Below are 25,852 nucleotides of genomic sequence, written 5' to 3'. Positions count from 1 at the left end.
TATAACTACTAGAATACTACCCCTATATACAAGAATATAACTACTATAATACTGCCTCCTATATACAAGAATATAACTACTATAATACTGCCCCTATATACAAGAATATAACTACTATAATACTGCCCCCTATATACAAGAATATAACTACTATAATACTGCTCCTATATACAAGAATATAACTACTATAATACTGCCCCTATATACAAGAATATAACTACTATAATACTGCCCCCTATATACAAGCATATAACTACTATAATACTGCTCCTATATACAAGAATATAACTACTATAATACTGCCCCTATATACCTATATACAAGAATATAACTACTATAATACTGCCCCCTATATACAAGAATATAACTACTATAATACTGCTCCTATATACAAGAATATAACTACTATAATACTGCCCCCTATATACAAGAATATAACTACTATAATACTGCCCCCTATATACAAGAATATAACAACTATAATACTGCCCCCTATATACAAGAATATAACTACTATAATACTACCCCTATATACAAGAATATAACTACTATAATACTGCCCCCTATGTACAAGAATATAACTACTATAATACTGCCCCCTATGTACAAGAATATAACTACTATAATACTGCCCCCTATGTACAAGAATATAACTACTATAATACTGCCCCCTATGTACAAGAATATAACTACTATAATACTGCCCCCTATGTACAAGAATATAACTACTATACTACTGCCCCTATATACAAGAATATAACTACTATAATACTGCCCCTATATACAAGAATATAACTACTATAATACTGCTCCTATATACAAGAATATAACTACTATAATACTGCCCCTACATACAAGAATATAACTACTATAATACTGCCCCTATATACAAGAATATAACTACTATAATACTGCCCCTATATACAAGAATATAACTACTATAATACTGCTCCTATATACAAGAATATAACTACTATAATACTGCCCCCTGTATACAAGAATATAACTACTATAATACTGCCTCCTATATACAAGAATATAACTACTATAATACTGACCCTATATACAAGAATATAACTACTAGAATACTACCCCCTATATACAAGAATATAACTACTAGAATACTGCCCCTATATACAAGAATATAACTACTATAATACTGCCTCCTATATACAAGAATATAACTACTATAATACTGCCCCTATATACAAGAATATAACTACTATAATACTGCCCCCTATATACAAGAATATAACTACTATAATACTGCCCCCTATATACAAGAATATAACTACTATAATACTGCTCCTATATACAAGAATATAACTACTATAATACTGCCCCCTATATACAAGAATATAACTACTATAATACTGCCCCCTATATACAAGAATATAACAACTATAATACTTCCCCCTATATACAAGAATATAACTACTATAATACTACCCCTATATATAAGAATATAACTACTATAATACAGCCCCCTATATACAAGAATATAACTACTATAATACAGCCCCCTATATACAAGAATATAACTACTATAATACTGCCCCTATATACAAGAATATAGCTACTATAATACTGCCCCTATATACAAGAATATAACTACTATAATACTGCTCCTATGTACAAGAATATAACTACTTTAATACTGCCTCCTATATACAAGAATATAACTACTATAATACTGGCCCCTATATACAAGAATACAAGAATATAACTACTATAATACTGCCTCCTATATACAAGACTATAACTACTATAATACTGGCCCCTAGATACAAGAATATAACTACTATAATACTGCCCCCTATATACAAGAATATAACTACTATAATACTGCCTCCTATATACAAGAATATAACTACTATAATACTGCTCTCTATATACAAGACTATAACTACTATAATACTGGCCCCTAGATACAAGAATATAACTACTATAATACTGCCCCCTATATACAAGAATATAACTACTATAATACTGCCTCCTATATACAAGACTATAACTACTATAATACTGGCCCCTAGATACAAGAATATAACTACTATAATACTGCCCCCTATATACAAGAATATAACTACTATAATACTGCCTCCTATATACAAGAATATAACTACTATAATACTGCTCTCTATATACAAGAATATAACTACTATAATACTGCTCCCTATATACAAGAATATAACTACTATAATACTGCCCCCTATATACAAGAATATAACTACTATAATACTGCTCTCTATATACAAGAATATAACTACTATAATACTGCCCTCTATATACAAGAATATAACTACTAAAATACTGCTCCTATATACAAGAATATAACTACTATAATACTGCCCATATATACAAGAATATAACTACTATAATACTGACCCCTATATACAAGACTATAACTACTATAATACTGCTCCTATGTACAAGAATATAACTACTATAATACTGCCCCCTATATACAAGAATATAACTACTATAATACTGCCCTCTATATACAAGAATATAACTTCTAAAATACTGCTCCTATATACAAGAATATAACTACTATAATACTGCCCCTATATACAAGAATATAACTACTATGATACTGCCCCATATATAAAAGAATATAACTACTATAATACTGCTCCTATATACAAGAATATAACTACTATAATACTGCCCCTATATACAAGAATATAACTACTATAATACTGCCCCCTGTATACAAGAATATAACTACTATAATACTGCCCCCTATATACAAGAATATAACTACTATAATACTGCCTCCTATATACAAGAATATAACTTCTATATTACTGCCCACTATATACAAGAATATAACTACTATAATACTGCCCTCTATATACAAGAATATAACTTCTAAAATACTGCTCCTATATACAAGAATATAACTACTATAATACTGCCCCTATATACAAGAATATAACTACTATGATACTGCCCCATATATAAAAGAATATAACTACTATAATACTGCCCTCTATATACAAGAATATAACTACTATAATACTGCTCCTATATACAAGAATTAAACTACTATAATACTGCCCCCTATATACAAGAATATAACTACTATAATACTGCTCCTATATACAAGAATTAAACTACTATAATACTGCCCCCTATATACAAGAATATAACTACTATAATACTGCTCCTATATACAAGAATATAACTACTATAATACTGCTCCCTATATACAAGAATATAACTACTATAATACTGCTCCCTATATACAAGAATATAACTACTATAATACTGCCCCTATATACAAGAATATAACTAGTATAATACTGCTCTCTATATACAAGAATATAACTACTATAATACTGCCCTCTATATACAAGAATATAACTACTAAAATACTGCTCCTATATACAAGAATATAACTACTATAATACTGCCCATATATACAAGAATATAACTACTATAATACTGACCCCTATATACAAGACTATAACTACTATAATACTGCTCCTATGTACAAGAATATAACTACTATAATACTGCTCCTATGTACAAGAATATAACTACTATAATACTGCCCCCTATATACAAGAATATAATTACTATAATACTGCCCTCTATATACAAGAATATAACTTCTAAAATACTGCTCCTATATACAAGAATATAACTACTATAATACTGCCCCCTATATACAAGAATATAACTACTATAATATTGCCCTCTATATACAAGAATATAACTACTATAATACTTGTCCTATATACAAGAATATAACTACTATAATACTGCTCCAATATACAAGAATATAACTACTATAATCCTGCCCCTATATACAAGAATATAACTACGATAATACTGCCCACTATATACAAGAATATAACTACTATAATACTGCCCTCTATATGCAAGAATATAACTACTATAATACTACCTCCTACATACAAGAATATAACTACTATAATACTGCCCTCTGTATACAAGAATATAACTACTATAATACTGCCCCCTATGTACAAGAATAGAACTACTATAATACTGCCCCCTATGTTCAAGAATCTACTATAATACTGACCCCTATATACAAGACTATAACTACTATAATACTGCTCCTATGTACAAGAATATAACTACTATAATACTGCTCCTATGTACAAGAATAGAACTACTATAATACTGCCTCCTATATACAAGAATATGACTACTATAATACTGCCCCTATATACAAGAATATAACTATTATAATACTGCGCATATGTACAAGAATATAACTATTATAATACTGCGCATATGTACAAGAATATAACTACTATAATACTGCCCCTATATACAAGAATATAACTACTATAATACTGCCCCTATATACAAGAATATAACTACTATAATACTGCCCCCTATATAAAAGAATATAACTACTATAATATTGCCCTGTATATACAAGAATATAACTACTATAATACGGCTCCAATATACAAGAATATAACTACTATAATACTGCCCCCTATATATAAGAATATAACTACTATAATATTGCCCTCTATATACAAGAATATAACTACTATAATACTTGTCCTATATACAAGAATATAACTACTATAATACTGCTCCAATATACAAGAATATAACTACTATAATCCTGCCCCTATATACAAGAATATAACTACTATAATACTGCCCACTATATACAAGAATATAACTACTATAATACTGCCCTCTATATGCAAGAATATAACTACTATAATACTACCTCCTACATACAAGAATATAACTACTATAATACTGCCCTCTGTATACAAGAATATAACTACTATAATACTGCCCCCTATGTACAAGAATAGAACTACTATAATACTGCCCCCTATGTTCAAGAATCTACTATAATACTGCCCCCTATGCACAAAAATATATCTACTATAATACTGCCCCCTATGCACAAAAATATAACTACTATAATACTGCCCCCCATATACAAGAATATAACTACTATAATACTGCCCCTTATATACAGGAATATAACTACTATAATACTGCCCCCTAAGTACAAGAATATAACTACTATAATATTGCCTTCTATATACAAGAATATAACTACTATAATACTACCCCTATGTACAAGACTATTACTACTATAATACTGCCCCCCATATACAAGAATATAATTACTATAATACTGCCCCCTATATACAGGAATATAACTACTATAATACTGCCCCCGATATACAAGAATACAACTACTATAATACTGCCTCCTATATACAAGAATATAACTACTATAATACTGTTACCTATATACAAGAATATAACTGCTATAATACTGCTCATATGTACAAGAATATAACTACTATAATACTGCCCCTATATACATGAATATATCTACTATAATACTGCCCCTATATACAAGAATATAACTGCTATAATACTGCTCATATGTACAAGAATATAACTACTATAATACTGCCCCTATATACATGAATATATCTACTATAATACTGCCCCTATATACAAGAATATAACTACTAGAATACTGCCCCCTATGTACAAGAATATAGCTACTATAATACTGCTCCTATATACAAGAATATAACTACAATAATACTGTCTCCTATATACAAGAATATAACTACTATAATACTGCCCCTATATACAAGAATATAACTACTATAATTCTGCCCCCTATGTAGAAGAATATAACTACTATAATACTGCTCCTATATACAAGAATATAACTACTATAATACTGCTCATATGTACAAGAATATAACTACTATAATACTGCTCCTATATACAAGAATTTAACTACTATAATACTGTCTCCTATATACAAGAATATAACTACTATAATACTGCCCCTATACACAAGAATATAACTACTATAATGCTGCCCCCTATGTACAAGAATATAACTACTACAATACTGCCCCCTATATACAAGAATATAACTACTATAATACTGCCCCCTATATACAAGAATAATACTGCCCCCTATATACAAGAATATAACTACTATAATACTGCCCCTATATACAAGAATATAACTACTATAATACTGCCCTCTATATACAAGAATATAACTACTATAATACTGTCCCCTATATACAAGAATATAACTACTATAATACTGCCTCTATGTACAAGAATATAACTACTATAATACTGCTCCTATATACAAGAATATAACTACTATAATACTGCTCCCTATATACAAGAATATAACTACTATAATACTGCCCTCTATATACAAGAATATAACTACTATAATACTGCCCCCTATATAAAAGAATATAACTACTATAATACTGCCTCCTATGTACAAGAATAGAACTACTATAATACTGCCTCAGATATACAAGAATATAACTATTATAATACTGCCCCTATATACAAGAATATAACTACTATAATACTGCCCCTATATACAAGAATATAACTACTATAATACTGCCTCCGATATACAAGAATATAACTACTATAATACTGCCCCCTATATACAAGAATATTACTATAATACTGCTCCTATATACAAGAATATAACTACTATAATACTGCTCCTATATACAAGAATATAACTACTATAATACTGCTCCTATATACAAGAATATAACTACTATAATACTGCTCCTATATACAAGAATATAACTACTATAATACTGGTCCTATATACAAGAATATAACTACTATAATACTGCCCCCTATATACAAGAATATAACTACTATAATACTGCTCCTATATACAAGAATATAACGACTATAATACTGCCCCCTATATACAAGAATATAACTACTATAATACTGCCCCCTATATACAAGAATATAACTACTATGATACTGCCCCTATATACAAGAATATAACTACTATACTACTGCCCCCTAGGTATAAGAATATTACCTGGTACTCAAAAGTGGAGTCTCCGGTTCCTTCGGGCCCAAGCCCTGCAAGCCGCTCTTTTTCCCGCTGTTTGGCATGTTGTCTTAGACAGAAAATAACAGCAGAGGCGATGACAATTCCAGCTATGCAGGCCAGTGCGATAAAGATGAGGAGAACAAATCGGAAAGTGTCCCCAAAGTGAGAGGTATGAGGGAATGTGGTGGTGGCATTGCTCCTCTGTGTACGAAGAAAGAACACCGATTATTCCCGGAAATTATTCATATAGGATAATATTTCATTAGGTTTCATTAAATAGACTTAACATATGTAAAAAAGAAAGTCTCTTGTGTTTATACCAGGACATCGGACCATTGTAACAGCCTTGTATATGGAATACAGTGGCGCTCTATAATGCGGACACAAGATCTCTGGATTATTGAGACACAGGATTCATGTAACCTACGTTATGACCTGGACGTGGATATTCTCCACCTATATTTATGTTTCTGAAAATCTGATTACTAAGGCAATAAAAGACAGGGAAAAGTGTACTAGAAGCATCGCCAAACGTCCTTGGGTCTTCTGTGCCCTAGATCTCTATTCAACCTGAGTAATATAAGGCAGACTGGTTGCTATGGACATGCTGCCTGACAACCTCATATAGAACTCACACCATACCATCCCCCATCTCAGCTGGTATTAGTAATCAGATTTGTCAGAATCCTCATATTGTTTTTAATGCAAAACTGATAATTTCAAAATCTGAATATCACATCCTGCATTGAATATGAAAAAAATTCATATTCATTCAGGTTTCTTCCTGTCTATTATAGTTATTTATGCACAGAAATGATTTACCCAACGAACGTCTCATGTCAGTCTACAGTACAAGACTTGCGAAACATATGATTGGGCTATAAGAAATATATCGGAGTTCTGGAGTGATGATATTTTGGGTTGACCTTTGTCTAAAATTGTACACAGTCCAAGGAGAACTCAACATTGATGGTTAATGAGGAACCTGCCTATCTTCTAAGGCCCCATGCACGCGATCCGTAGTCATCCGCAAGTCATCCGCATATCTGTCCGCAAATATGGTCCGTTACATATCCGCAAAAAAAAAAAGGGAGGCTACAACTAATGTCACCAGTAAATCCCAACCCCTTGAAAAGGTCACATGATCGCTCAGGCTCCATTTTTTTGGGCAATCCCCTGCTTTTGCATAGCAACGCTTCTGCAATTACAGGCGGCTAGGGATGCAGTACCGTAGCTGTCCACAATTTTGCACTCAGCCTTAGACTTCTATGGGGGAGTTTTTCGCTGCAATTGCGGACAGGAATAGGACATGTTTTATATTTTTCGGATCATTTCTACGGCCTGAACACACATCGGTAAATGTACGGAAAGGTGTCCGTGGCCAATAGAAATGTATGGGTCTGCAGATTATCCGTAATTACGGATCCATAATTACGGATAAAAACTACAGTCGTGTGCATGGGGCCTTACCCAGTGGTCTCCAACCTATGGCTCTCTCTACTGTTGGGAAACTACAACTCCCATTATGCAACAGCTGAAGACCTATAGGTTGGAGACCACTGTTCTAACCGATCTTAAGATACTACTTACATTTAAGGGTTAAGACTGTAGATTTGTTTCACCAGTTCAGAAGATATACATCAACCTGAGGAGTAGACTACAGTAGAGTCCTGCAAAGGGTTACTTGGTGTTACTACATTTCTGCAGGTTTTAGGCCACGTTTTGGCAGAGGATGGGCATGGGTTGGGTTTGGACACCCTCATGCCTTTTATTTTATTAGGAATAGAGCACTTGTTATGAGGTCACATATAGAAAATAGAAGGGGTCCTTGATATGTACTAGCCAGAGTAGTGAGCCACGAACGTCTGCCACTTTGGAGGACCACCAATGTCCATGCAATACAGGGACACCCACTATTTCCAACAGGTGCAGAGTATTGCATCTCTTTGTCTTTGGAAACAGTTTGCAATATTTTTGTCAAAATGTATAAGTGATCCGGAAGAACGATCATATCAGAAGAACTAATCTAAAGGAACTTATTGCCATGGCAGGTGGAAGGCCCCGAGACAAAAATATCCAAAAACATTAAATATACACATCATGGTTGAAAGATTCCGCCACTTTTGCCACTTTTTGAAAGCCTTATCATTTTTGCTTTTAGAATATTTTGTAGCATTGAATCAGATCCGATACAAATGAAACGGCACAATCTCAACAATCCAAAAACCGATACAATTCTACGATCATGTGATTTCAGATTAGATACAAGAAACCGAACCTTGATACATGACCGGCTCTTCTGCTGATATTTGACACATATTACACTCTATAGAATATTTTGTGCAATGGTGGAAACAACAGGCTGTACAGACTCCGACATTAATATATATATACTGGACTAGTATCCTATATCTGTATACATAATACATCCAATGACCGTGACATCACCCACTCTGCTGCCCAGGCCTGCATTTACATTTCCAATGGACACTGCTGTGCCCACAGAGCTTGCAATCCAGACTCGGCAAGCTCTGGAGGTTAATCGGTTTTTTCAAGGTCAACGTGAACATAGAACCCAAGATTGCTTCATGTGCATTAACCCCATCTCAAGCTAAAAGGGCCCACACGGCGCCGCGCAATATCGATCACATTTGGTAATCAAAAAGAACATTGGTAAGAGAAGCGCCATGGAAAAAAATATATACAATAATGCAAAAAATGCTTCTCTCCATCTTGAGGCAACACCCGACCCGCCCCGACAGAAGTGGAGAAGAGCTCTTCTCGAAGAACTTACCTAATGGCAGCTGAGGACAGGTCAACCTGAGCGCCTCCTTACTCCTTACTTCTCCAAGGGGAGGGGAGGGGGACGGTGACAAAACTGGGATCTTAGGGGCCCGCGCGTTATTCATGTCACACACACAAAGCTCTGGGCCCACAGGAAGAGACGCAAATAGAGGGAGACAATAAAATGGGACAAATGGAGGAATTAGAGATGGAATGGGAAGAAGCGGGAAGGACGGGGGTCTGGGAAAAGTGTGAGCGAGGCGACTAGGAGAGGCTGTGTGTGCAACGAATGAGAGGCTCTCAAGGATGGGATGATGAGGGTGGATGGACAATACCGAGAGGGCACAAAAGACGGGCAAGTGAGGCACAGGGAGGGATGGAGAGCAGTGATGGAGGAGGTGGATGGGAGCGGCAGGCAGGGTGTGTGGGTGTGGGATGGGGGTCTCTTGTACCCTCTCTCTGCCACCGTGAGCTCCTTAGAACATCAGCTTCTCCGTCACAATCACAGCACTTGTCACATCAAAAGAGGTTACCATGACAACAGCTCCATGTTACTGAAAAGAGGCGTGAGTCCTCTCGCAGGCGTCCTCCCTCCCCCACCCAGAGGCAGAATGACACCAGCCATGTTCACCCCCCTTTCCTGCAGCTGGACGACACCTCCCCCCCATGTCCCCACTGAGAGCCCTTCCCCCACATTAACCTGTAATCAATAAGATGAGACAGGGACAACTGCACAGACTGCAACATAACAGATACACAATATCCAGAGCTGTCACATCCAGAATCACTGACATACAACATCCAGAGCTGTCACATCCAGAATCACTGACATACAGCATCCAGAACTGTCACATCCAGAATCACTGATATAAAACATCCAGAGCTGTCACATCCAGAATCACTGACATACAATATCCAGAGCTGACACATCCAGAATCACTGACATACAGCATCTAGAGCGGTCATATAGAGAATCACTGACATACAGTATCCAGAGCTGTCACATCCAGAATCACTGACATACAACATCCAGAGCTGTCACATCCAGAATCACTGACATACAACATCCAGAGCTGTCACATCCAGAATCACTGACATACAACATCCAGAACTGTCACATCCAGAATCACTGATATAAAACATCCAGAGCTGTCACATCCAGAATCACTGATATAAAACATCCAGAGCTGTCACATCCAGAATCACTGACATACAATATCCAGACCTGTCACATCCAGAATCACTGACATACAGCATCTAGAGCGGTCATATAGAGAATCACTGACATACAGCATCTAGAGCTGTCACATCCAGAATCACTAACATACAGCATATAGAACCGTCACATAGAGAATCACTGACATACAGCATCCAGAGCTGTCACATCCAGAATCCAGAATCACTGACATACAGTATCCAGAGCTGTCACATCCAGAATCACTGACATACAGTATCCAGAACTGTCACATCCAGAATCACTGACATACAGCATCCAGAACTGTCACATCCAGAATCACTGACATACAGCATCCAGAGCCGTCACATAGAGAATCACTGACATACAGCATCTAGAGCGGTCATATAGAGAATCACTGACATACAGCATCTAGAGCTGTCACATCCAGAATCACTAACATACAGCATATAGAACCGTCACATAGAGAATCACTGACATACAGCATCCAGAGCTGTCACATCCAGAATCCAGAATCACTGACATACAGCATCCAGAGCTGTCACATCCAGAATCCAGAATCACTGACATACAGTATCCAGAGCTGTCACATCCAGAATCACTGACATACAGCATCCAGAGCCGTCACATAGAGAATCACTGACATACAGCATCTAGAGCGGTCATATAGAGAATCACTGACATACAGCATCTAGAATGGTCATATAGAGAATCAGAACTGTCAAATTCAGAATCACTGACACACAGCATCCAGGGCTGTCACATCCAGAATCACTGACATACAGCATCCAGGGCTGTCACATCCAGAATCACTGACATACAGCATCCAGGGCTGTCACATCCAGAATCACTGACATACAGCATCCAGAGCTGTCACATCCAGAATCACTGACATAAAACATCCAGAGCTATCACATCCAGAATCACTGACATACAGCATCTAGAGCGGTCATATAGAGAATCACTGACATACAGCATCTAGAGCCGTCACATAGAGAATCACTGACATACAGCATCTAGAACGGTCATATAGAGAATCACTGACATACAGTATCCAGAGCTGTCACATCCAGAATCACTGACATACCACATCCAGAGCTGTCATATCCAGAATTACTGACATACAGCATCCAGGGCTGTTACAGCCAGAATCACGGACATACAGCATCTAGAGCAGTCATATAGAGAATCACTGACATGCAGCATCCAGAGCTGTCACATCCAGAATCACTGACATACAGCATCCAGAGCTGTCACATCCAGAATCACTGACATACAACATCTAGAGCTGTTACATCCAGAATCACTGACATACAACATCTAGAGCTGTCACATCCAAAATCACTGGCATACAACATCCAGAGCTGTCACATCCAGAATCACTGACATACAGCATCTAGAGCGGTCATATAGAGAATCACTGACATACAGTATCCAGAATCACTGACATACAGCATTCAGAGCTGTCACATCCAGAAATACAACATCCAGAGCTGTCACATCCAGAATCACTGACATACAGCATCCAGAGCTGTCACATCCAGAATCACTGACATACAGCATCCAGAGCCGTCACATAGAGAATCACTGACATACAGCATCTAGAGCGGTCATATAGAGAATCACTGACATACAGCATCTAGAACGGTCATATAGAGAATCACTGACATACAGTATCCAGAGCTGTCACATACAGAATCACTGACATACAGCATTCAGAGCTGTCACATCCAGAAATACTGACATACAACATCCAGAGCTGTCACATCCAGAATCACTGACATACAGCATCCAGAGCTGTCACATCCAGAATCACTGACATACAGCATCCAGAGCCGTCACATAGAGAATCACTGACATACAGCATCTAGAACGGTCATATAGAGAATCACTGACATACAGCATCCCGAGCTGTCAAATCCAGAATCACTGACATACAGCATCCAGAGCTGTCACATCCAGAATCACTGACATACAGCATCCAGAGCTGTCACATCCAGAATCACTGACATACAGCATCCAGAGCTGTCACATCCAGAATCACTGATATACAACATCCAGAGCTGTTACATCCAGAATCACTGACATACAGCATCCAGAGCTATCACATCCAGAATCACTGACATACAACATCCAGAGCTGTCACATCCAGAATTGCTGACATACAACATCTAGAGCTGTCACATCCAGAATCACTGACATACAGCATCTAGAGCAGTCATATAGAGAATCACTGACATACAGTATCTAGAGCTGTCACATACAGAATCACTGACATGCAGCATCCAGAGCTGTCACATCCAGAATCACTGACATACAGCATCCAGAGCTGTCACATCCAGAATCACGGAGATACAACATCCAGAGCTGTCACATCCAGAATCACGGAGATACAGCATCCAGAGCTGTCACATCCAGAATCACTGAGATACAGCATCCAGAGCTGTCACATCCAGAATAACTGACATACAGCATCCAGAGCTGTCACATCCAGAATCACTGACATACAGCATCCAGAGCTGTCACATCCAGAATCACTGACATACAGCATCCAGAGCTGTCACATCCAGAATCACTGACATACAACATCCAGAGCTGTCACATCCAGAATCACTGACATACAACATCCAGAGCTGTCACATCCAGAATCATTGACATACAACATCCAGAGCTGTCACATCCAGAATCACTGACATACAGCATCCAGAGCTATCACATCCAGAATCACTGACATACAACATCCAGAGCTGTCACATCCAGAATCACTGACATACAGCATCCAGGGCTGTCACATCCAGAATCACTGACATACAGCATCCAGAGCTGTCACATCTAGAATCACTGACATACAGCATCCAGAGCTGTCACATCCAGAATCGCTGAAATACAGAATCCAGAGCTGTTACATCCAGAATTACTGACATACAGCATCCAGAGCTGTCACATCCAGAATCACTGACATACAGTATCCAGAGCTGTCACATCCAGAATCACTGACATACAACATCTAGAGCTGTCACATCCAGAATCACTGACATACAGCATCTAGAACGGTCATATAGAGAATCACTGACATACAGCATCCAGAGCTGTCACATCCAGAATCACTGACATACAGCATCTAGAGCGGTCATATAGAGAATCACTGACATGCAGCATCCAGAGCTGTCACATCCAGAATCACTGAGATACAGCATCCAGAGCTGTCACATCCAGAATCACTGACATACAACATCCAGAGCTGTCACATCCAGAATCACTGACATACAACATCCAGAGCGGTCACATCCAGAATCACTGACATACAGCATCTAGAGCAGTCATATAGAGAATCACTGACATACAGAATCCAGAGCCGTCACATCCAGAATCACTGACATACAGTATCCAGAGCTGTCACATTCAGAATCACTGACATACAACATCTAGAGCTGTCACATCCAGAATCACTGAGATACAGCATCCAGAGCTGTCACATCCAGAATCACTGACATACAGCATCCAGAGCTGTCACATCCAGAATCACTGACATACAGTATCCAGAGCTGTCACATTCAGAATCACTGACATACAACATCTAGAGCTGTCACATCCAGAATCACTGACATACAGAATCCAGAGCTGTTACATCCAGAATCACTAACATACAGCATCCAGAGCTGTCATATAGAGAATTACTGACATACAGCATCCAGAGCTGTCACATCCAGAATCACTGACATACAGTATCCAGAGCTGTCACATCAAGAATCACTGACATACAGCATCTAGAGCAGGCATATAGAGAATCACTGACATACAGTATCCAGAGCTGTCACATCCAGAATCACTGACATACAACATCTAGAGCTGTCACATCCAGAATCACTGACATACAGCATCCAGAGCTGTCACATCCAGAATCAATGACATACAGCATCTAGAGCAGTCATATAGAGAATCACTGACATGCAACATCCAGAACTGTCACATCCAGAATCACTGACATACAACATCCAGAGCGGTCACATCCAGAATCACTGACATACAGCATCCAGAATCACTGACATACAACATCCAGAACTGTCACATCCAGAATCACTGACATACAGCATCCAGAGCTGTCACATCCAGAATCGCTGACAGACAACATCCAGAGCGGACACATCCAGAATTACTGACATACAGCATCCAGAGCTGTCACATCCAGAATCACTGACAGACAACATCCAGAGCTGTCACATCCAGAATCACTGACATACAACATCCAGAGCGGTCACATCCAGAATCACTGACATACAGCATCCAGAGCTGTCACATCCAGAATCACTGACATACAGCATCCAGAGCTGTCACATCCAGAATCGCTGACATACAGCATCTAGAGCTGTCACATCCAGAATCACTGACATACAGCATCCAGAGCTGTCACATTCAGAATCACTGACAGACAACATCCAGAGCTGACACATCCAGAATAACTGACATACAGCATCCAGAGCTGTCATATAGAGAATAACTGACATACAGAATGCAGAGCTGTCACATCCAGAATCACTGACATACAGCATCTAGAGCTGACACATCCAGAATCACTGACATACAGCATCCAGAGCTGTCACATCCAGAATAACTGAGATACAGCATCCAGAGCTGTCATATAGAGAATAACTGACATACAGAATCCAGAGCTGTCACATCCAGAATCACTGACATACAGCATCCAGAGCTGTCACATCCAGAATCACGGAGATACAGCATCCAGAGCTGTCACATCCAGAATCACTGAGATACAGCATCCAGAGCTGTCACATCCAGAATCACTGACATACAGCATCCAGAGCTGTCACATCCAGAATCACGGAGATACAGCATCCAGAGCTGTCACATCCAGAATCACTGAGATACAGCATCCAGAGCTGTCACATCCAGAATCACTGACATACAGCATCCAGAGCTGTCACATCCAGAATCACTGACATACAGAATCCAGAGCTGTCACATCCAGAATCACTGACATACAGCATCCAGAGCTGTCACATCCAGAATCACTGACATACAACATCCAGAGCTGTCACATCCAGAATCACTGACATACAACATCCAGAGCTGTCACATCCAGAATCATTGACATACAACATCCAGAGCTGTCACATCCAGAATCACTGACATACAACATCCAGAGCTGTCACATCCAGAATCACTGACATACAACATCCAGAGCTGTCACATCCAGAATCACTGACATACAGCATCCAGGGCTGTCACATCCAGAATCACTGACATACAGCATCCAGAGCTGTCACATCTAGAATCACTGACATACAGCATCCAGAGCTGTCACATCCAGAATCACTGAAATACAGAATCCAGAGCTGTTACATCCAGAATTACTGACATACAGCATCCAGAGCTGTCACATCCAGAATCACTGACATACAGTATCCAGAGCTGTCACATCCAGAATCACTGACATACAACATCTAGAGCTGTCACATCCAGAATCACTGACATACAGCATCTAGAACGGTCATATAGAGAATCACTGACATGCAGCATCCAGAGCTGTCACATCCAGAATCACTGAGATACAGCATCCAGAATCACTGACATACAACATCCAGAGCTGTCACATCCAGAATCACTGACAGACAACATCCAGAGCTGTCACATCCAGAATCACTGACATACAACATCCAGAGCGGTCACATCCAGAATCACTGACATACAGCATCTAGAGCAGTCATATAGAGAATCACTGACATACAGAATCCAGAGCCGTCACATCCAGAATCACTGACATACAGCATCCAGAGCTGTCACATCCAGAATTACTGACATACAGCATCCAGAGCTGTCACATCCAGAATCACTGACATACAGTATCCAGAGCTGTCACATCCAGAATCACTGACATACAGAATCCAGAGCTGTTACATCCAGAATCACTAACATACAGCATCCAGAGCTGTCATATAGAGAATTACTGACATACAGCATCCAGAGCTGTCACATCCAGAATCACTGACATACAGTATCCAGAGCTGTCACATCAAGAATCACTGACATACAGCATCTAGAGCAGGCATATAGAGAATCACTGACATACAGTATCCAGAGCTGTCACATCCAGAATCACTGACATACAACATCTAGAGCTGTCACATCCAGAATCACTGACATACAGCATCCAGAGCTGTCACATCCAGAATCAATGACATACAGCATCTAGAGCAGTCATATAGAGAATCACTGACATGCAACATCCAGAACTGTCACATCCAGAATCACTGACATACAACATCCAGAGCGGTCACATCCAGAATCACTGACATACAGCATCCAGAACTGTCACATCCAGAATCACTGACATACAGCGTCCAGAACTGTCACATCCAGAATCACTGACATACAGCATCCAGAGCTGTCACATCCAGAATCGCTGACAGACAACATCCAGAGCGGACACATCCAGAATTACTGACATACAGCATCCAGAGCTGTCACATCCAGAATCACTGACATACAACATCCAGAGCGGTCACATCCAGAATCACTGACATACAGCATCCAGAACTGTCACATCCAGAATCACTGACATTCAGCATCCAGAGCTGTCACATCCAGAATCGCTGACATACAGCATCTAGAGCTGTCACATCCAGAATCACTGACATACAGCATCCAGAGCTGTCACATCCAGAATAACTGACATACAGCATCCAGAGCTGTCACATTCAGAATCACTGACAGACAACATCCAGAGCTGACACATCCAGAATAACTGACATACAGCATCCAGAGCTGTCATATAGAGAATAACTGACATACAGAATCCAGAGCTGTCACATTCAGAATCACTGACATACAGCATCTAGAGCTGACACATCCAGAATCACTGACATACAGCATCCAGAGCTGTCACATCCAGAATAACTGAGATACAGCATCCAGAGCTGTCATATAGAGAATAACTGACATACAGAATCCAGAGCTGTCACATCCAGAATCACTGACATACAGAATCCAGAGCGGTCACATCCAGAATAACTGACATACAGAATCCAGAGCTGTCACATCCAGAATAACTGACATACAGTCTCCAGAGGTTTTTTCTTCACATCCACAGACAGAAGGTAATTTTCCTAGGTCACTAGACCAATACTGATTTTCAGGAGATGTATCTAGAATCTTATTGATCAGTCCTGGTCACTATTATATATTATGCAATCAGCCCAATACAGGAATGTGACTTCTAAAAAGGGTTGTCATGGCGACTTAGTGATGATTTCCATGTGATCACGGAGGGATGGGGGGATGGTCCTGCGATCTCTTCTATTTGCAGCAATATACCACACATTATTGTATAAACTCTGTCATCTCAGCTATCACTATGTCATCTAGTCCAGTATGGGCTTTGGATGGACATGGATACATTCTACCAGGGGCGTATACAGAAATCCTGGGACCCCATAGTAAAACTCAGAATAGGCCTCATGCCCAAAAGGAGAAAACAGTTAGGCCCAGAATTATTTGGACAGGGACAGTTTTGGCAGTTTAGCTGTTTACCAAAACATATTGAATATCCAGTTATATAATCACTATGGGCTTAAAGCGCAGACTCTCATCTTTAATTTGAGGGTATTCACATCCTAATTTGAGGAAGGGTTTAGGAATTACAGCTCTTTAATATGTATCCGCCTCTTTTTCAAGGGACCAAAGGTAATTGGACAATTATCTCACAAGCTATTTAATGGGCTGCATGGACTATACCCTCGTTAATCCATCATCAATTAAGCAGGTAAAAGGTCTGGAGTTGATTCCAGGTGTTGTATTTGCATTTGGAAGCTGTTGCTGTGAACCCACAACATGAGGTCAAAGGAGCTCTCAATGCAAGTGAAACAGACCATCGTTAGACTGAAAAAAATGAAGAAATCCATCAGAGAAACACACAAATGTTAGGAGTGGCCAAATCAACAGTTTGATACATTCTTGAAAAAAAAGAGCGCACTGGTGATCTCATGAACTCCAAAAGGCCTGAACGTCCACGGAAGACAACAGTGGTGGATGATAGCAGAATCCTTTCCATGGTGAAGAAAAACAACGCCTTCACAACATCTATCCAAGTGAAGAACACTCTCCTGGAAGTAGGTGGATCAGTATCTAAGTCTACCATAAAGAGAAGATTTCATGAGAGCAAATAAAGAGGGTTCACCACAAGGTGCAAACCATTAATCAGCCTCAAATATAGAAAGGCCGGATTAGACTTTACCAAACAACACATGGTGGAGGCAGTGTGATAGCATGGTGGAGGCAGTGTGATGGCATGGTGGGGGCAGTGTGATGGCATGGTGGAGGCACTGTGATGGCATGGTGGAGGCAGTGTGATGGCATGGTGGGGGCAGTGTGATGGCATGGTGGGGGCAGTGTGATGGCATGGTGGGGGCAGTGTGATGGCATGGTGGAGGCAGTGTGATGGCATGGTGGGGGCAGTGTGATGGCATGGTGGGGCGGTGTGATGGCAGGGTGGGGGCGGTGTGATGGCACGGTGGAGACGGTGTGATGGCACGGTGGAGACTGTGTGATGGCACGGTGGAGACTGTGTGATGGCACGGTGGAGTCGGTGTGATGGCACGGTGGGGTCGGTGTGATGGCACGGTGGGGTCGGTGTGATGGCACGGTGGGGGCGGTGTGATGGCACGGTGGGGGCGGTGTGATGGCACGGTGGGGGCGGTGTGATGGCGCGGTGGGGGCGGTGTGATGGCGCGGTGGGGGCGGTGTGATGGCGTGGTGGGGGCGGTGTGATGGCGCGGTGGGGGCAGTGTGATGGCACGGTGGGGGCAGTGTGATGGCACGGTGGGGGCAGTGTGATGGCATGGGCATGCATGGCTGCCAAAGGCACTGGGTCACTAGTGTTTATTGATGATGTGACTGAAAACAGAAGCAGATGGATGATTTCTGAAGTGTTCAGGGATTTACTTTCTGCTCAGATTCCACCACATGCAGCAGGTGATTGGACGTCGCTTCACAGTACAGATGGACAATGACCCAAAACATACTGCGAAACAACTCAGGAGTTTATAAGGCAAAGAAGTGGAATATTCTGCAATGGCCGAGTCACCAGATCTTACCCCGATCGAGCATTTTACATAAGACAAAACTTAAGGCAGAAAGACCCACAAACAAGCAACAAGTGAAGACGCTGCAGTAAAGTCCGAGCAAAGCGTCGCAGGGAAGGAAACCCGGCGTGTGGTGATGTTCCGGGGTCCAGACTTCAGGCCGTCATTGCTGCAAAGGATTCTCCACAAAGTGTTAAAACAACATTATATTTCTGGTAATGTTAATTTGTCCAATTACTTTTGAGCCCCTGTAATGAGGCGGCTGTGTAGAAAAATGGCGGCAATTCCTAAATATTTCACCGGATATTTTTTTCAACCCCTTGAATTAAACCTGAAAGTCTAAACTTCAATTGCATCTCAGATGTCTCATTTCAAATCTAATCTGGTGACAGCAGAGCCCAAATCATGAAGATTGTGTCACTGTCCAAAGAATTCTGGACCTAACTGTATATGTGTATATATATATATATATATATATATATATATATATATATATATATATATATATATATATATATATATAAATGATCATGTCTGATTGTTTACATTCTGATAGATTGGACTTTTCCATAATCGTGCACATTAAGGTCCAGAGATGACAGATTATTGGAATTTTATAGATTATTGGATACATTTTTTCCCCAATAAGTCACGACTCTAACCTCGCCTGATCCCCATCCATACACACCCAGTTCAGCCCACACAGTATTGTGCCCCCCACAGTGCCCCCTACAGTATAGTCCGCCACACACAGTATAATGCCCCCAGAGTGCCCACAACACACACACAGTAAAATGTCTCCCACACAGTATTGTGCCCCCCACAGTGCCCCCTACAGTATAGTCCACCACACACAGTATAATGCCCCCACAGTGTCCACAACACACACACAGTAAAATGCCTCCCACACAGTATAATGCCCCCATAGTGCTCCCATACAGAATAATTACCCCATAGTGGCACCTACACAGAATAATGCCCCATAGTGCCCTCACACATAGCACTATGGGGGCATTATACTCCCATACAGAATAATTACCCCATAGTGGCACCTACACAGAATAATGCCCCATAGTGCCCTCACACATAGCACTATGGGGGCATTATACTCCCATACAGAATAATTACCCCATAGTGGCACCTACACAGTATAATGCCCCCATAGTTCCCACAACACACACAGTAAAATGTCTCCCACACAATATAATGCCCCATTGTGCCCCCCACACAGTAGTATGTCCCCATAGTGCCCCTAAACACTGTATAATGCCCTAATAGTGCCCCCTCACAGTATTAAGCCCCCAAAGTGCCTACAACACACAGTATAATGCCCCCATAGTGCCTCCCCACATATTATAATGCTTCTGCACACAGTATAATGCCCCCATAGTGCCCCTAAACACAGTATAATGCCTCAATAGTGCCCCTAAACACAGTATAATGCCCCCATAGTGCCCCTAAACACAGTATAATGCCTCCATAGTGCCTCCCCAAACAGTATAATGCCCACACACAGTGTGTGGCTCATCGCAGACAAGCGTGATAACGTCACTGCATCGTGTCTTCTTTACCCGCCGCTCACGGCAGGCGTTACATAGTGAATAGTGGAGCAGGGAGCTGACAGCTCCTTGCTCCACTACTATATTCAACTGTATCTGTGTGCTGAGGATGTAGTTGCAGTTGACACCAGGACATGACAGCGGCGGAGGTGCGTACTCCTCTCTCCAGCTCTTGTTGTCAGCCGCCAAATATAACGGCACCGATATCTAAATAACGAAGGAGAATAGGAAAAAAATTTAAAGTGCCCAGGATTTGTGCAGCCCTCCCCATTACACGCTGCACTCAGCTGCACATGTTTGGGCAGGTGAAAGGTTCTCTTTAAGAACGCAGCGATTTTGTTTGTTTTGTTGCCACCAAATTAAACAAGCCTGTTTCTGTTGACGAAGCCATTTTTTTTTTTAAGGGACTAACACAGGGACTAACCGCGAGAGGTGGCAGCAGGGTGACAGCGTATGTTACAGCTGACATCCACTCCCAACGCTGTACTATTATGTTGCGGTGTGTGAAGTGGTTATTTAAAGGGAAAGTAACTCTTTGACCAATTCATTTTCATAAAATGTCCATGCTATAAAGTTTCAGAATACACCGTGTTCCAAATTATTATGCACATTGGATTTAAGTGTCATAAACATTTAATTATTAGTTTTTCAATTAAACTCATGGGTGGTCTTGTGTCTTAGGGCTCTTTGGATCATTGTAATCAATCTCAGACACCTGTGATAATTAGTTTGCCAGGTGTGCCCAATCAAAGGAAAACTACTTAAGAAGGACGTTCCACATTATTAAGCAGGCCACAGGTTTCAAGCAATATGGGAAAGAAAAAGGATCTCTCTGCTGCCGAAAAGCGTGAAATAGTGAAATACCTTGGACAAGGTATGAAAACATTGGATATTTCAAGAAAACTTAAGCGTGATCATCGTACTGTGAAAAGATTTGTGGCTGATTCAGAGCACAGACGGGTTCGTTCAGATAAAGGCATAATGAGGAAGGTTTCTGCCAGATAAATTAATAGGATTAGGAGAGCAGCTGCTAAAATGCCATTGCAAAGCAGCAAACAGGTATTTGAAGCCGCTGGTGCCTCTGGAGTCCCGCAAACTTCAAGGTTGCATAAAGCTATTATTCGGCAACCCCTAAACAATGCTCACCAGCAGAAACTGTTGCAGTGGGGTCAGAAATACATGAAGACTCATTTTCAAACAGTGTTGTTTACTGATGAGTGCCGTGCAACCCTGGATGGTCCAGATGGATGGAGTAGTGGATGGTTGGTGAATGGCAACCATGTCCCAACAAGGCTGAGACGTCAGCAAGGAGGTGGCGGAGTCATGTTTTGGGCTGGAATCATGGGTAGAGAGCTGGTAGGTCCCTTTAGGGTCCCTGATGGTGTGAAAATGACCTCTGCAAAGTACGTAGAGTTTATGACTGACCACTTTCTTCCGTGGTAGAAAAAGAAGAACCGTGCCTTCCGTAGCAAAATTATCTTCATGCATGACAATGCACCATCTCATGCTGCAAAGAATACCTCTGTGTCATTGGCTGCTATGGGCATAAAAGGAGAGAAACTCATGGTGTGGCCCCCATGTTCCCCTGACATCAACCCTATTGAGAACCTTTGGAGCATCCTCAAGCAAAATATCTATGAGGGTGGGAGGCAGTTCACATCAAAACAGAAGCTCTGGGAGGCGATTCTGACATCCTGCAAAGATATTCAAGCAGGAACTGTCCAGATACTCACAAATTCAACGGATGCAAGAATTGTGAAGGTGATATCAGAGGAGGGTCCTGTGTAACATGTAACTTGTGCTGTGCAGGTGATATCAGAGAAGGGCTCCTATGTTACATGTAACTTGGCCTGGTAAGTTCTTTTTGATTGAAAGAGCTTTTGATTTCTGTAAATATGACCTCCTGATGCTGCAAATTCAGCAAATTACCATTTTATTTCTCTTTACAACCTGTAAAATGTTTTGATCTCTGTTGTGCATAATAATGTGAAGCATTTTGAGTTTTTTACTTCTAACAAAAAATCTGTTATCATTAGGAGATTTGTTCAATAAAATTCGCATTATACTCCAACGGTTGATGCTTGAAGATTACACTGACTGTCATTTGCATCAACTATTTAGGAAAATCAGCGAAAAATAACATTTGCATAATAATTTGGAACGCGGTGTACGTCTTTATAGGGGTCGTAGCATCCTTTTCAGACACCGAGCTCCATATCCATTGCTTACCGTCACACAGTCATAGAGTTAAGTGAACTCTTTGGGAGATGTATAAATTTACATGCAGCGGGCTCCCTCTAGAGGCAGGTGCTGGTAACCAGAATTTAGCTAAATATGTTAGTCAACCTCTTAAATGACAATCCCTTGATATAATATTATTATTCCCCTTAGTAGCAAAGTAAGCTATTCAGAAAGCAGATTATAGGGGTTGTATGAGATTAGTAGAAAAGTTGATCTTTCTGTTTTGGGGGGTGGGGACCTTAAAATGGGAAAAAAAAAAGTTTTGTCCAAATTCTGCTTTAAGACATTGCTTCACTATGGCCTGGTGAATATACGGGCCTTATAGTGACTATTGGTAAGCAGCAGTGAGGGAGGATTTGCCTTATTGTCAGATGACCCCCTTTAATTGGCCATGGTGTAATAATCTGTGTTATCAGACAGGCCATATAGTGGCGAATGTCCCGCTCACTCATCAGCTTTTAGTAATGACCGTTTTAGAGTAATTGCCGTATGTTAATGCCATCGCTCAAATGTTCACAACGTCATAATAATCAGATGTCAAGTACTGGAAGATACCAGCTATTCCATAAAATACCCCTTCATTGTATCACTTCAATAAATCATTAGTACATGTGAATATATGAAACCGTGTAATATATCTTAGTCGTGGAAATTTGCATCTTCCTCCCCTTCCAGCATCCTTTAGTTATTTTCCCCCTACAGCCTCTATAGTATAAAAAAAATAACTAGAATACATGGAGGAGAGGAGGGGAGGGGGATGCAGCTGCAATCACTCTTTGTGTGTGAGAGGTGCATGCTGTGAGAGGGGAGGGAGAACAGCAGAAAGGAGGCATATGACATCACACCAGAAACATGACCACATCTGCTGCAGATCCGCATGAGGATTATCCCCATTGTCAATCAATGAGGCTAATCCTCGTCTTTTCTGCGTGGAATCCGCAAAAATAAGTAGCATGCTAGTTTTTCCCTATTTTTTCCACAGTGTAGACAAAAATACGCGCAGAAATTTTCCGTAGAATGTGAACAGGGTTGCGGAACCAACATTGACATGCATGGGATGTGGACTGTCATCAGATTTGATGTAGAGTTTGACTCGGAATCTGCGCTGAAATCCGTGTGAAATGGAGCCAAAATGTGGATTTACAGAGGCCAACACAGCGAAGGAAAAGAGACCCCAAATCTGCAGATTACACCCAACATTTCTGGCTCCACTACATCTAATATACATCTCTAGCTGGGACGCTGTAATGTAAGGGTATGTTCACACGGCAGCGTCCGTAACGGCTGAAATTATGGGGCTGTTTTCAGGAGAAAACAGCACCGTAATTTTAGCCGTAATGGCATGTTGAGGCGCTTTTCGCTGCGTCAATTACGGAGTCCATGGAAAACGGTTCCAATTACGTCTCAAGAAGTGACATGCACTTTGACGCGGGCGTCTTTTTTACGCCCCGCCTTTTAAAAAAAATGATCGTCTGAACAGAACATCGTAAGACCCATTCAAATGAATGGGCAGATGTTTGCCGACGCTATTGAGGCGCATTTTCGGACGTAATTTGGGGCTAAAACGCCCAAATTACGTCCGTAAATAGTGTGTGTGAACATACCCTTACTAGTTGTCTAGGTTGTGGTCTCATGTTGGTTTTATTTGTATCCGCTCTGTTGTGTAGAACGTTAATGTTTAGCAGGTGCGATTAAGTCATTACGTAGACGCCTGTATTCAGAATTAGCTGCAAGGGAGGGGGTGGGGATATCATTTTTATATAAACTCCCCCTAAAGATTTGATTTAGGTCATAATAGATTTTATCCAGTTTGGAAACAAATGATGTCAGATTATCTCAGGAGTCCTGTGTGGACAATAACCCTCAATCAGATTAAGGGATTGTCAATCAGACGTGTCATAGTGTCAAATCAGCAGGGACCCGAGATGGAACCTGTATCCTGTGAACAACGGGGTCTTGGTTCCCATTTTCACAGGAGAGGGGGCTGTGCATGTATTGTCGTATTGTCCCTCTCAATGGCGGTTATGGAAATCTCTAATTTCAATGGAGGAGAATCAGTTACAAATGGTCACCCATTGTGGGGGTCCTACCT

General features: G+C 40.3%; 1 protein-coding gene across 2 annotated transcripts in view; it reads right to left on the bottom strand.

Moving 5' to 3' along the window:
- Positions 1-25,852, bottom strand: part of PTPRN (protein tyrosine phosphatase receptor type N) — a 75,944-nt gene that overhangs the window by 12,399 nt on the left and 37,693 nt on the right. For both annotated transcript variants that reach the window (XM_075829150.1, XM_075829151.1), the window contains one exon: positions 6,869-7,084. In XM_075829150.1, coding sequence (XP_075685265.1) covers positions 6,869-7,084 — 216 coding nt within the window. The remainder of the gene's footprint in view (positions 1-6,868; positions 7,085-25,852) is intronic.

The sequence above is a fragment of the Rhinoderma darwinii genome, chromosome 6 (assembly GCF_050947455.1).
Source record: "Rhinoderma darwinii isolate aRhiDar2 chromosome 6, aRhiDar2.hap1, whole genome shotgun sequence".
Classification (NCBI taxonomy): domain Eukaryota; kingdom Metazoa; phylum Chordata; class Amphibia; order Anura; family Rhinodermatidae; genus Rhinoderma; species Rhinoderma darwinii.
This window is presented reverse-complemented; position numbering and strand designations above follow the sequence as displayed.